Here is a 14,601-nt window from a genome sequence, read left to right on the forward strand (position 1 = left end):
GTAGATCCTCATGTCTTTAGAGCAGTCATTGTCTTCAGTCCTGGTTAGTACAGCGCAGCAGAAGGGAGAGGAACATGAGGGGTGACATCAGTACCACCTTTCTCTGCAGCCAGTGTCATTTCAGTCTCTTAGTATTGGGTCAGGGGGTGTCCTGGATCCTGCCCCTTTTACATGTATTGAAACAAACAGGCAAACAAACATTACTCAGATGAAGCATAAGTTTCTCCTTACACAGCTTCCCAGTCTGCTCTACCTGGTGTGTCTTTACCCAACACTGCCTTGTAAAGAGACATGTTGATATAATTGATTCTGATTATTCAGATAATTATGTTTTATAACCACAAAGACAATTAGTGAAGGTGAATCACTGCTCTTATGGGAAACTCGGAGAATTAAGTTTCTGTGAGCCCCTCCAACAGATCATTGCATAACATTGACTCTTGGGTATTTCTATTTAATGCCTCCTTATTTAGTACACTATTTATTCATTCACATTGAACTCATGGTCAGGAGGACCAAGGTCCCTACCTGAATGAAGCTTGTTTAGCCTGTTGTCTCTGAAAGCCATGTCACAGCTTCTTACTCTCAGAAACACTAGACTGCAGCTCCAGGCCACTTAAATGGTGGGGTCACCATCAAACAGCACAGAATTTGAAAAATGTGGCTCCAAACAGAACATGAAATAACAGCTATATGATACAAGACCTGAAACAAGAAGGCAGACTTTACTGGGGATGTGCTTCTGGAAACTCAAATATTCTGCCATTCTGCACTTGTCTATAAATATTCACAATAGTGCCCCAAGTCTTAATTGTGGGATTACAAATAAATTTCAGTGATGAGGTGACTTTGTAAATACAGAATCTTTAGTCAAGATTTTATATTAATATGTATATATAAACATATGGTTTTGAGTATGCTGCTTTTGTTACATAGTGTAAAAACATACTATACAGCATATTTTATTTAATTGTCTGGCTTTGAAATACTTTTATGAAACTGTGCTATATCTGCTGGGTCCTTACGAAAGAATTCTAAGGACCCTCTATAGTCCGATGGTAGTGTAAGCTTTGATTTCCTTATTAGTGATCAAAGTGAAGATGAGCATGTATTGTCCTACACACTAATTAAATGCAGTAGATAGACTTTAGTCTCTTCACCCACTGTCTGTGAGACTTTATGAAACTACTAACTCTCTTAACTGATTCTAAGGGGGGAGTTTCTATGTCCAGGCCTAGAAATGATATGTTGACAGTTAGTGTAACTGATTTTGGATTTCTCAAATAATTTGCTACTACAAAGAATTATGCCTTTTTGGAAAAATGACTGACTTCAGAGCTGTATAAGAATGAGTTTGAAATCTTATTGTATGGGAAAGTAAAGAAATGCTCAAAAATTGGTGGGTATGTTTCTCACTGGTTAAATCTGAGGTGATGTGAATATCAAAATGAATGGTGACAATGATAAGTTTAACATTGAATAAGAGAAAAGTTCAGGAGTACATACTGAACCAAACAAATAAATTTAAAAAGGAAGATAAAAGAAGATCTTTATAGTTGGGCATAGTGGCACACACCTTTAATCCCAGCACTTGGGAAGCAGAGGCAGGTGGATCTCTGTGAGTTCAAGGCCAGCCTGGTCTACAAAGTGAGTTCCAAGACATCCAGGGTTATATAGTAAAACCTTGTCTTGAAAAAAAGCAAAAAAGAGAGAGAGAAAGATCTTTATAACAGAATTCCGGTTAGCAACTATAGAAGGAATCACAATTAGAGAAATCCAATGTTTTATATAATTGCTCTTTCAGTAAGAACCATCAGTGACTACTAATCACTGGGTTTTGGTGTTTTGAGAAACAAGGTATTTATGCAATGTCAAACAATTTCCCCATTAGCAGTTATTAATTTCAGAAATAGGAATAAAACTTTAGCAGAGAAATTGGGCATAGGCTGAGTTAACCTTATGACCAAAGTTAATACCATTGATAGCGGTCCAAACTGATAACCATGTGCTTTCTGAGATGATGCACTGAGAAGGACACAGTATCACTTCTGTAGTATTCTGCCAAGGACTGCATAAACCAGTGTCTGTCATAGAGCTCTCAAGACAGACCCAAATTTAACACACACTATACAACTTTTCTATGTACTTCAGAAATAATCTGTGCCATTAGAAGATGAGGAAGCTGCAGATTTGATTCAGATCAAAGAGAGTTCAAATCCAAATAGAGTGTGATCTCAGGTCAGATTTTTGCTTAGGGTAAATGGAAAATAAAAAGATTATTAAAACATTAATTTAAGTTTCCCACATTTAATATGGAGTGAGCATTAAGATGTAGCTCAGTGGCAGAACACTTGCCCTGTGCCAGGTCCTAGCTTCATTCCTTAACTCCACAGGAGATGGGTATGTGTCGAGTGGGGCAGGGGTGGAAGAGGAAGGGGATGGTGGATCGTATGAGTGGGTGTTCTGTTCTTAGTTGAAATGAGTTCAGTAATTCCAGAGGGAGGGTGTACAAAACCCACAGGTGCTTCCATAAAAAGATGATGTGTTGGGCATGTCTATGTCCACAATAAGGACATGTCAGGCAAGACACTAACAGCAGACTCCTCAAAGTGAAGGTCCTGGATGAATAGTTGTTGGACTTTCGAAACCCCTGTGTGTTTGCAGTGTTTGAAAGTAAAGCAATTGGAAAAATTCAGGAAAGCATAATAAAGAGAAGGGCTATAATCTCACCTTCACAAATAAGCTTTGTTAGTATTTTGCAGTATTTCCTTCTGTTCATGTCTATGATATGATAGTAAGCTTTGTTAAGCTACGCTCAAAGGAAGAAACATTTCCCCCTGCAAACTTAAAAATACCAATAATAATAATTTTTTAAAATAAAAAGGAATGAACTATTCTCAAGGCATTGTTTATTTCCTTCCAGGAAGCTGGTAACCTTGACAATGTTTTGTTCCATTTCTATTCTTTACAAGATTAAAACAATTTGGATCTAAAACTGTTGAGTGGAATCAGTCCAATTTGCGTTTTCCCTGAACTATCACAGCCATGGTTCTTTTTCTGATGGTCCCAGCTAGCCATTCAGTAATAGGAAAATCATTTATCATATAAGCATTTAATTTGTATGTTAGAAGTCTGAAGCAACTGAGATCAGTATACAAACTTACCAAAATGGGGCATGGGTTGGTGTGAACTTGAAAATTAAATGTTGCTAGATGTAAATGGAGGGAAGAATCCTTTATATTAATAAACTCTGTCTTTTAAAAACGTCTATTACTCTGTGGTGTTTATTTGCATAAAAGTACTTAGTTACTCTCATTAAATATGGAACCTGTTACACAGCACCATAATAATGGCATTTAAGGTACCTTATGTGCTGTAGTGCTTAGATTTCTTTCTCTCGGTTGTCTGTATTTTCACTCAGTCCTCTGGCAGTACTTCCACCTCTAAAGACCTTGCTGATTTTAGCCTGCTTTCCTGAAGATCTCTTCATTGTGATTTTTGTTATATTTTATTACCAAAAACATTACTGGGACAGAAGCACTGAAGAGATAGATAATTAAGTAGTAGAGTAATAATTTAGCAAAGGAGAGATGAGAAATCAGTATTAATTACTGAAATAACAGTCTTTCTGCTAGGTGTTGTAGTTGCATTTAATCTGTAAGGATGTCTGTGAAGTAAACAGGATTTCACAGATGTACATCTGTTAGGAAATGGGTGCTGGACACCAAGGAGGCTGATAATGTCTAGTCAAGGAGGCATCTACCCCCAGGGCAGTGGTTCTCAACTTGTGGGTCATAACCCTTTCACAGAGTTTGCCTACAACCATCAGAAAACACAGATGTGTACATTACATTTCATAACAGTAGCAAAGTTATAGTTATGAAGTAACAACAAAGTAATGTTATGATTGGGGGTCACCACACCATGAGAAACTATTAAAGGGTCATAGCATTTGGAAGGTTGAGAACCACTGTTCTAGATGTTGTGAGCTGGTAGAACCAGGATCACGTTGGTAGAGTTTAGCTAGTCTTGAAGCCTGTCTTGATTTTGATTTTTCCCTTTGTGCATGATGCTGGTCACATTAACTTTTCTGTTTTGTTTTGAATTTTTGAAATAATATATAAATTTGTTTTCTTTTCTTCACCAGGCTTTTCAGATGTGGATCACACCTATGCTCAAAGAACTCAGCTCTTTGACACCCTAGTAAATTTCTTTCCCGACAGCATGACTCCTCCTAAAGGCAATCTGGTAGACCTCATCACACTGTAAACTGGGGAGTCGAGTTGAGGAATTGCTAGGCTCAGAAGTGGAGACTGGAGTCGGAGTTCCGTGTTTGTGTGGGCAGAGGTGACGTCGCAGTAATTGAGGACTGCATCAGAGTTTTGAAGGATCCTTATTATCACAAGTTTTAACCCTCTCCTTCGTACCTGACCACAATCCCCTTTTCCTCATATTCCTGCATTAGGCTAATAAAGTGAAATTGATATACTTCCCATTTAATTATGCATATCTTTCTTTAGCTTTTAAGAATTAACAAGTGTTAATGAAAATGACACTTTCCTGCTTTCCCGTTTTTCCAAGTTTATTTTTAGTTAGGAAAGCAGCCCTGTCAGTAGACTCAGTGCTGTAGGAGGTGGGGTTTGCTGTTGGGTTGTTGGCCTTTGTCCCCTTGTCCTCCTGTCTTTCCCTTTTACTTTTCCTCACCTCACAGCTACTGTCAGTGGGCCACTGGCTTACTTCGTCATTCTTAGCAGGTGTGTATTCCTGTGGGACAGTTGCTGTATGGGAAGCTGATAGGTGGAACTGTTGACTTTTCTTGTATTAGGTTAGAGGGCCTCAGTTTATACTTTTTGCCATAAAACCAAAAAACAAAACTCAAGATTGACCCAGACTCCTGATCAGAGTTGGCATTTCTGAATTGATATTTTGTAGTGACTATTACAGTAGCCATTGGCTTCGAATCACAAAAACCTGAAACCAAGGCTGTCATCCCGAAACTTTAAGAGGGTCCCCCCAGATGACCAGCAGGAGAGGTCCTGTCCTGATGACTGTTTTCACTGATAGCTTTGTAGGGATTGGGGGAGGAAAGGACTCTCCTGTGGTAGAGTTATACAGAACCAGTGCTCACATTCTCCTCAGAGTTCTCTTGTTGTTGCAGTTTTATCTGGGGAAGTGGGTTCCAGAGCTGTGCTTTCATTTTTTTTCTGATATGTTTCCCTGCTGTTTTGAAGAATAATGGTTTGTGGTTGTCTTTTGGCATACAACTGACAGGCATTTCAGTAAGCATGTGGACCAGGCTTTTTTAAATAGACAAAAGGAAAAAAAAATACTAAGTTTTTCACTAGACAGAAAAGTACAACAAATTGTTCCATTCTTGTGTATGCAGGAACAGAGGAGCATACCTTCCTATTAGGTGTTGTGGAATGTTGCATGAGAAACCTGCATCTGGCTAGTTAGTGTTCACATTGCTGAAAGTGTGCCATCTGCAGCTGGTAACCCACCATGTTGAAAGCAGAACCTATAATATCCACATGCCAGCTGTTAAGAGTGTGTGACTATGAAATTGACCTGTACTTTCAAAAAGTGTCTGTATAGGAATGAGACTTTGATACATCTTTTCCTCTGTCTTTACTTCATGATTTTACTTTTGAGGATGAATGGGAGTATATTTTTGCCATTTGAGATGAACAGGAATGTATTTTTGCTGGTCGTAGGATTGAATCGTGACTTTTTAGCTTTACAAGCATCCCAAAGCAATCAGTAATTTATTAAACATGTAAGTCAATAACTTATCTTGTGAAAAATATGATGTATAGTTTTTATCAGGTATCAAATTGTATAAATACAGAATAATCAGTTAACTGTACATTTGAGTAATATTCAAAGACTTATAATTTCTTAAAGTGATTCTCCTGAGTAACAGCCAAGAGCATAAACTGTATCACTAATAGTGTAGCCTGATGGAGCTCATTTTTCAAAGACAGATGCAAATCAGTAGTTGACAAAGGAACCTGAACTGGAAGTTGCCAAAATATAAGAGCTGTAGCTGAGCTTCTTGACAATACAACCAAATGGAATTGTGCTACCTGCCACCTTTTCGTATGCATGCTCTCCCCCACTCCCCATCCCACCCCCGAGTTTTTCCCATCAGTTCTCAGACTCTATTATTTGGATGAAATTCATTTCTTGACCTCAGTGATTCTTTTTTTCCTCGTAACTGCTTTTTTCTGTTTCTATCATGCCTGCTTTAATTCCATCTCTCCTCACTTTTATTTAGTTTGAGTTTTTAATTTTCACAACCATGTTTAAGTAGTTGAGTCCTAGGAAAGCACTGAGTGTTGCCTGAGTGAGATCTCTCACTGACTGAGGAGGTAACTGACAGGGCTGGCTAGATCAGGTTAGAATCTGTGCCTTGGGGTTTAGTGGGGGCACTGCCAGTGACAGCTTCAGAAAGTATAGGCCTTTCTGTGTCCAGGACCAAGACTGACATGTTGCTCACAATATTTCATATCAGAACCCAGATTGAGAAATTGTACAGATATTTATTTACTAAGGAGCAACAGCAGAATATTATAATTTATACAATAAAGTTAGTATTTAAGTAACCAAATACATGTGCTTTACTACTTAAAGTTTCATGTTCTAGCTTAGTCCCAAATTAAAACACTTAGCTTTAGATGCGTTAGTGGGAAACTGTTCCCTTTACTTAATCCCCAGTTTCAGCCTCACCTCCATCTCTTTTTTTCCAGCAGAATATGTGGCTTTCAATCAGAAATTAGCTGTAGATACCTGATGCTACTTTCACCCTTGTATTCTGTAAGAATTTGAACTACAAGTCACTTGACAGTGCATTTGCGTTTTATTTATGAAATAGTAGGAGACCTTACTTGGCCACCAGCTTGTTGGATTCAGTTATGTCGTGTTTTTTACACAGAGAGAGTCATTTAGAATTGGATTCCCACCAGTGTGTCGTTAAAGCTGACACACAGTATTAACCTTTATCAAAGTCACCTTTTTTGATACGGTTTCCATTTTTACTAAAACTGCCCATTCTGTGTCCAGAGAGTAAAAAGAGAAAGCATTGGGAATGAAGTCATTGGCTTGTTGTAGAAAAGTGTGTAGGTTTAAAATCAGTGCTGTGTTTGTTTATAAAGCTGTATTGAGTGCAGTGTGTGCTCTGTGTGTGAGTGCTGGCCACTTGTCACTCCACTGGCTCTCCACACCTGCCTTAAAAGTGTTTCACAGAAGTACACAGTAACAGCTTCACAGGACAAAGTAGGCTTAAAATCCGTACAGATAAAAGCTAGCTGAGGAACTTAACCATTTAGTGAGAGGTTGAGATTGTTGTTTAATAAGTCAAAAAGCACTTAAAAGAGTGTTCCTGATTACTAATTTCAGAGTTAAATTTCATGGTAATTATATATATAAAGGAATTAATTATTTTGTTTTGTTAGATAATTGTGAGTCATTTATTTCCTGAGTGAAACAAGTGTGAAATCCTTAGCTGACTATTTTATGACAGTTGGTAATTCTGTTTTGATAGTGTGCACTGTAGACAAAGTCACAAAGCTCTTTAAAAATGCCCTTCCTAACACTTGCTTTTAAAAACCTTGCTCATCTACAGTCTCATGCCTTCGCAGAAATTCTTGCTTGAATTTTCACCAAGTTTTAGCTAGTCTGTGGTTTAGGATGTTCAGGCTCTACAAGAAAAAAAATCTCTAGTTGCTGGAGCTATGTCATAGAGGTCTGTATATGACAATATTTACAGATTAAGTCATTGGGCTCTTTAATGCAATTTTTGTTTTCTGTATTAGGCAAATAATACTAATTTTTATATGTGGTTTTTGACTGTGGGTTTAGTCTCTGTAATTTGTCTTAATGTTAAAATGGCTTGGCTATCCAAAGCTTCTAGTATATGTCAGGTATATATTATATAAAATCTTCTCTATATAGGTGTGTCAGTTGAAGGTCAGAGTTTCCACATTTGTTGAAATTACATGGAGCTGACCAGTACAAATTAATGACATGAATAGTTTGCTTATTTGTGGGGTGGAGTTATTGCAGTCTATTGATTTTATCACCAATGCTATTGTTTTCTTAATAAATGCTATCTCAAATTTTATTTTTAGATGACTTTTAACCGTAAATTTATTCTACTCACCAATTACTGTGAATTGTGTTTCCATTTATTTTCCTTGGTAATTTAACTTTATTCATTACTTCTCAGATTTTTTTCTATGGCACTGTTTAGAATTATTGTATTGCTTTTTAAAAAAAGTCAAATTATTGTCAATCATACATGCTTCTGTTTATGATAAGAGAATAATGAGATTAAAATGTATATTGGTAAAGAAGTAATAACATTTAGATATTGCTATAAAATGCGTGTGCCATTTTCATTTGGGGATAGTGATCATTTCAATGGCAGCTTTCACTGAGAAACATGGTCTGGCTTCTTTTCCTGGTACTAGGGACAGTTGTCATAGAACTGTTGGCATAATACAGGTTCTGAAAGAAAGCTAGCTCATGGAGACCAGTGTGCCACCACACTTTACATCTGCTATCACCCTTTCTTTTTATTGTATTTTTACCCAACTTTTTTCTGCTTCTATCTCCATCAGTAGCATTGATTTTCTGTTGAAGTTGAAATTTGTGCTAATCGTTGGCTTTTAGTGTTGTGGTACATACCTTTAATCCCAGCATTTGGGAGACAGAAGCAAAAAGATATCTCTGTGAGTTCAAGGCCAGTCTATCTACATAGTGAGTTCCAGGCCAGCTGGAGCTGCATAATGAGTCCCCGCCCCAAGGTTTGGGGGTGGGGCTAATTTCTGATACAGTTTGAATATTATAAATGGCTTTTATTACCACTAAATAACTGATATTCCTTATTTTCTTAAAAAATAAAAATAATATAGTGATGCAAATATCTTTTCTGATAAAGACCATGATTTTAGGGTAGGTAAGATGGCTCAGAAAGTAAAGAGGTGTGCTCCAGGACACACATGATGGACGTAGAGAACTGCTTCCCACAGTTGACTCTGACCTCCACACATGCACATGCATACAAAATAAATGAATAAGTAAATGAAATTGTTAAAAATTGTACAAGTGTGAACTTACATTCAGTTCCAAGTGACTAAATTGCTTTCTCAGTCATAAAGCTAGTGATAAAATTGTCAGGCAGTAACATCTGTAGTGTCTAAGCTAGGGAGTCCTTAGACAGTACGGTAAGTTAGACTTTGTACTAGACTAGGAGAAATACCTTCCTGGAAAATTCCTGTTACTCTCTTTTTCTAAAGCCACTGATCTTGAATTGGAGTCCAGTTCACAACACAGAAAACAAAGGATGATTCTAATTTCTCTTCTGCATTCCAGCTGTAAGTCAGATCTGCAGATGTGCAGTGTAGCTAGAGTTTTCCTGCCTGGCCCATAGTCAGGACAAATCTCTCTCACCCGCCAGTCCCATAACCGCTCAGACCCGACCAAGTAAACATAGAGACTTATATTGGTTTTAAACTGTATGGCCGTGGCAGGCTTCTTGCTAATTGTTCTTACAGCTTAAATTAATCCATTTCTATTAATCTATATCTTGCCACATGGCTTGTGGCTTACAGTATTTTACATCTTCCTTGTCCTGATGGCGGCTGGCAGTGTCTCCCTCACCCAGCTTCCTGTTCTCACAATTCTCCTCTCTCTTAGTCCCGCCTATACTTCCTGCCTGGCCACTGACTAATCAGTGATTTATTCATTGACCAATCAGCAACACATTTGACATACAGACCATCCCACAGCAGTGCAGTTTTGTCCCCAAACACGGGCAGGCTTGCTTGGAAACAGGTCTGTGTGGATGCCGTCTAACAGCTATGGAATCAACAACAGGAAAGGCGGCAGTGCAGGATGTCAAGTAGGGAGGGAAGGGAACCAGTTCTGAGGACTGTGACATCATGTGTCTCCTTTTTCTCTGCTGCATGGGTGGCCCCAGTAGGCTGTTATATGTACATGTGCACTGTTATATGTATATGTGCATTGTCCCAAGATGGGTTGACCTCTGGAAGAAAGCCCCAGAGGAGAATGAAAGTGTGCTAGAAAAAGAAAAAACAGGAGTTTGAAGGTTCCTAAAACTAAGCAAGGCAGAAAGCTCTTCATTATTAAGCTAGAATAAGTCTGTGGATTCAGTGCTAGGAAAAAAGTTATCAAAGGGGGTCAAAGCTTGTGTTCTTCTGAATAGGTTTGGGAAAGTAGCATTTCCTAGGTAATTAATTTTTTTACTCTTCTTGCAAATACAGACTTTAAAACAGCCCAGAGTAATCTTTAAATTTTAAAACTAAGTAGTTTTCTACATATGGCTAGTTCCTTGATAAGCCCACGGGAAAAAAAAATAGAAGTGAAACGTTTCAACGTACAATGTGGAGGCTCCCAAAGGACCTTTTCAGTCACCATCTCTGAGCTCTTGGTGCAGCGCAGCCCTGGACCATCTTGCATGCTAGCCTCAAGCCCAGCAAAGAGTTTCCGTACTTGAGCTGGCTGTCACACAGAAAACGAGCCTGAAGACATCCTCATTCTTCAGTTTCATCCACTGCTTAGTGGATGCCAGGTTAGTTGGCAGCGAAGAAATCATGTGTGTTCTGTCTGCAGCAAGCCCGTGGGTATGGGTGAGGGTTGCTCAGACTGGCTTGGGAACTGTGTTTTTCTCCGTTGTTAGCAAGTCTCAAGAAAGTCCTAAGCTCAGCTTGTGTTGGTAGGTTGGTGTTCGTTTACTGAGCCCCTAAAATAGGAAGAAAGTGTCATTGTGTACCTCAGATCCATACAGAATTGGACTGACAGGGTTTTTTTTTTTTTGTCTTAAAATGAATTACTCTTATCCAATCCTGGTGGTTGTATTTATTTGTCCTTAGTGTTGCGGGTTTCTGATAACTTTATGCTTTTAGGTGTTCTACATACCTGTAAAATGATGGATTAAATTGGAAAAAGAACCTAGAATATGGTCCGGTTCCCTTAACAGCTGGCAAAGCTTTAGATTCAGTTGCAACCCAAGACCAGAAACCCTTCAGGCCATGCCGGCCTGCATTTGACAAGTGATTGTTGAGAGTATTACAGTGCAATTGCTGTATTTACATTCTTGGGATGCAGTGGCTACTGAAAACAGAGGTGTGTGTAATTTTCATTTTTTAGCATGCCCACTTCTGAAGCTATAGAGCACGTGTACCTTTGCAGGTCCTGGCCTAATTTCACATATAAATGCCAGTCATGCCTGTGAGAACACAGAAAAGTAATTGTCAGCCCAGCCCACTTAATGATAGATGTCCAACTCCAAAATACGAGGCTATGTATGAATGAGTTTCTGTGGGGAGAGTTTTTTTTTTAATTGGGGTGAAGAAACACAGGCAACAAGCACACAGAGAGGACGACTCAGAAGCAGAGGGCACTCAGGAAGCTGATGCCCCAGATAGAGAAATGTTTCCATTGTTCATGAAAGAAAAAGACCATGTGTTTGCTAAGCTTCCAGAGAGCCCTCCTGAACAGTGTGGCTCCCTCTCCTAATCATTACCTTTAGCCTGGGCACAAACGCTATGTTTGTGGTCTTTAAGCCGGTCTGCCTTCTGACATGTATGCAGAGTCTTTGGAAATCAGATAGATTGTACAGTATTGGTTATCCTTTATGTCTAGCCTTCTGCTCAATTTAGAAAAATAATGTGGCATTCTTTTTGTTCCTGTGAGCAGATTTTGTTTGGAGTCTACATTTCCTTTTTCTTTTTGAAGTGAAGACATATTCTTCTTATTACCGATCTAAAGTTATGCACAGCTGACTCTGCAGCCTCAAAAGAGGATGAGGGGGCTAAGGGAGGAATTTTCCTTGTCTTAGTCCTGAGATCATGCAGTATTCCATCTCTGGAGAAGACATATTTATAATCCACACAAGACAAGTGTTAACGTTTTTTAAAGCCAACTGTTTTGCTTTTGTGAGTCAGAAGTACATAGTGACCAGAATTAAGATGCCATCTGATAAAGAGCTTCCGAGCCAAAGTTTGGGTGGAAATTAGATAAAGAAAGATCACAGCAGCTGGGCAGTGGTGGCGCGTGCTTTTGATTCCCAGTCCTTGGGAGGCAGAGGCAGGTGGGTCTCTGTGAGTTCGAGGCCAGCCTGGTCTACAGAGCAAGTTCCAGGACAACCAGAGCTGTTACACAGAGAAACCCTGTCTCTGAAAACTGAAAGGAAAAAAAAAAGAGATTGAAGCTTGCCAGCAGGTGGTACACCCTCATGTCCCCAGGCCTGAGTGAGGCTGCATCTAGCCTTCCCGGGGAGAGCATCTGGCCTGGACACGCTGGAATCAGCTGATCTGAAAGCTAGGAGGTGTTAAGTGACCTTTGTGAATTTTAATAACATATTGATTTTGTAATCATAAAACTATGCCTATTACATAAAAATAGGAAAGCACTAAGTAAAAGTAAGGAAGGAAGGCTCTCATTTACTGACTGACAAGACCCAAGACCACTTCTTTTTTTTTTTTTTTCTTTGTGTTTTTGAGACGGGTTTTATTTGCTTTGTAGTTCTGGATGTGCTGGAACTCTCAGAGCCCCACCTGCCTCTGCCTCCTGAGTGCTGGGATTAAAATGTGGGCCACTAGGCATGGCTAACTTTTTTTTTTAATCTTGTTTTTCTTACCTTTCTTATCAAAAGGGCCAAAGCCAAGAAAGGTCTTTAAGCAAATGTTACTGGCCTTTCTGTTTTCTGCTGCAGGTGTACAGGTAGGACCAGCTTGCAAGTGTACATACGACTTATCCCTGCTTATGATCCTCAGTTATTATCTTGCCATAAAGTTTGAAAAGTAGAAAAAAAAGTTTCTGTGTATCTCTGGTGATGAACTTTGGGGAAAGAGAACTCCTTGGCAGCTATGGAGTGTTTCTTTTCTGGTTACTGGAAATTTTATCCCTAAGACTGCATTTGTATGGCATTTAGGCACCATCACAGGCATATGGAACATAGTCCCATCGTGAGTAGACTTCTATTGGTGATGAACGCTTCCTATGTCCAAAATTAAACGCACACTCAAAAATAAAAGGCTGAAAGCAAAGCCAAAGGAATACAATATAAGCAGACTATAAGGAGTTCATTTCCATGGAATAAGAGCTCCTTATCATGCTAAACAAATGCCTAGAAAACAATGTGTAAACACCGGCCAGGAGTTAGAAGTTTTACAAGTTTGGCACCTCGGTTTTTGGATTAGACTCTTTAACGCCTGATGTGGAGGAGAAAACCACCCTGTTGGACTCTGCTTTCTTCCCCCTCCTTTGGGAGTGCAGGAATTGTAGAAACAGAAACAATGTTGCAAGCTACCTGGAATGTCAGCATGTGTGAACTGGAACATGTAAACAACGCTCTTGGGTCTGATCTCATCTCTTCCAGCATCAGTACTTAGGGTGCGTTGGCTCTATTGAGTTCTGCAATCGCCCCAGGCTCCAGGCTACGTGAACCTCTCTGGTTTATCTTTTATCCAATCCTTGTGGACTTTCTAGGACTTCTTTTTGGTAATTTTCTGACTCCAGATTTGGTACATGTTATCATTACTTTGTGAGTAAATAAATGAGTGGTCTCTGCTGAACAACTGCAGTTGTAGAATTATGTTGTATGTAATGTACATATGAAGAATGTATTTTGTTCATTTTCCTAATAAAAAGTTATATATGAACACCACTTGATGTCTTGTGTTTGCCAAAATTACTTTGAAAATTAGGAAGTTACATTTATGGGCCCTGGGGATAGTGGAGTGTTTGCTTAGCATGTATGAGGGGGGTTAGATCTGATCCCTACATATAAACTACAAGTGGGGTTGCATATGTCTGTAATCCCAGTAGATAGGAGGATAGTGAGTTCAAGGTCATCCTCGCGACATACGATTTCGATGATAGCCTGAGCTCCATGAGAACCTGTTTTTGCCTGGAGTGTTTGATTCAGGCTTTCAGATATAGACTCTGGTGAGGCCTCAGGTGCTTTCCTCTTAGGCAGTGTTCAGCTAAGGTGGTCATGCTCGCAGTTCCTGGGAAAGTTTCTGTTTCTGAAAAACACTGGCAAATTGTTTCATGGGAAAAAATGAATCTGCTGTAGGCAAACAGCAGTTTGTCTTTTTGTGAGTTTGAACTTGTTTCCTGGGTTTTAGTTGCACTAGTTTAAAAGTACAAGGGAAACTAGACCAAAACAAAATTAATTGGAGGAAAAGTAGCCAAGGGAGAGAACCTTGCGGTACTTCTGAGTTTGGAAAAGTCTAGGTCCCTGTCTCTACTGTCGAGGAGAATTTTTTAAGGACCAGACCTAAAAGGTAGATTCAGAAATATACCAACTGGGCTGTGCTCTGTGAAGCAAGGACTCCACCTGTCATCTGTTAGGATTCAAGTGCTCCAGGCTTTATGAGCCTGCGTTATCAGGTATATATTCAAAGTGGGGGTTAAATTTAACTTGAAAATCAACCTCTTCCTGCAGAGCTTTCATTTCTAGGGTGTACTTTAATATGGCTCAGAAGTAATGTTTGTGTTCTCAAAACAGGAAGACATGAGGTCCAGTGATAAGGTAAGAACTTGCCCTTTCCTTAGTTAATCCTGAGAATT

General features: G+C 39.2%; 1 protein-coding gene across 7 annotated transcripts in view; it reads left to right on the forward strand.

Moving 5' to 3' along the window:
* Positions 1–13,693, forward strand: part of Mkln1 (muskelin 1) — a 202,379-nt gene extending 188,686 nt beyond the window's left edge. For all 7 annotated transcript variants that reach the window (XM_052720218.1, XM_052720219.1, XM_052720220.1 and 4 more), the window contains one exon: positions 4,148–13,693. In XM_052720218.1, the coding sequence (XP_052576178.1) occupies positions 4,148–4,269 (122 nt within the window). In that variant the 3' untranslated portion in view covers positions 4,270–13,693. The remainder of the gene's footprint in view (positions 1–4,147) is intronic.
* Positions 13,694–14,601: the final 908 nt, after the last annotated feature.

This window comes from Peromyscus californicus, unplaced genomic scaffold (genome assembly GCF_007827085.1).
Source record: "Peromyscus californicus insignis strain IS unplaced genomic scaffold, ASM782708v3 Scaffold_6__1_contigs__length_162567912, whole genome shotgun sequence".
Lineage (NCBI taxonomy): Eukaryota > Metazoa > Chordata > Mammalia > Rodentia > Cricetidae > Peromyscus > Peromyscus californicus.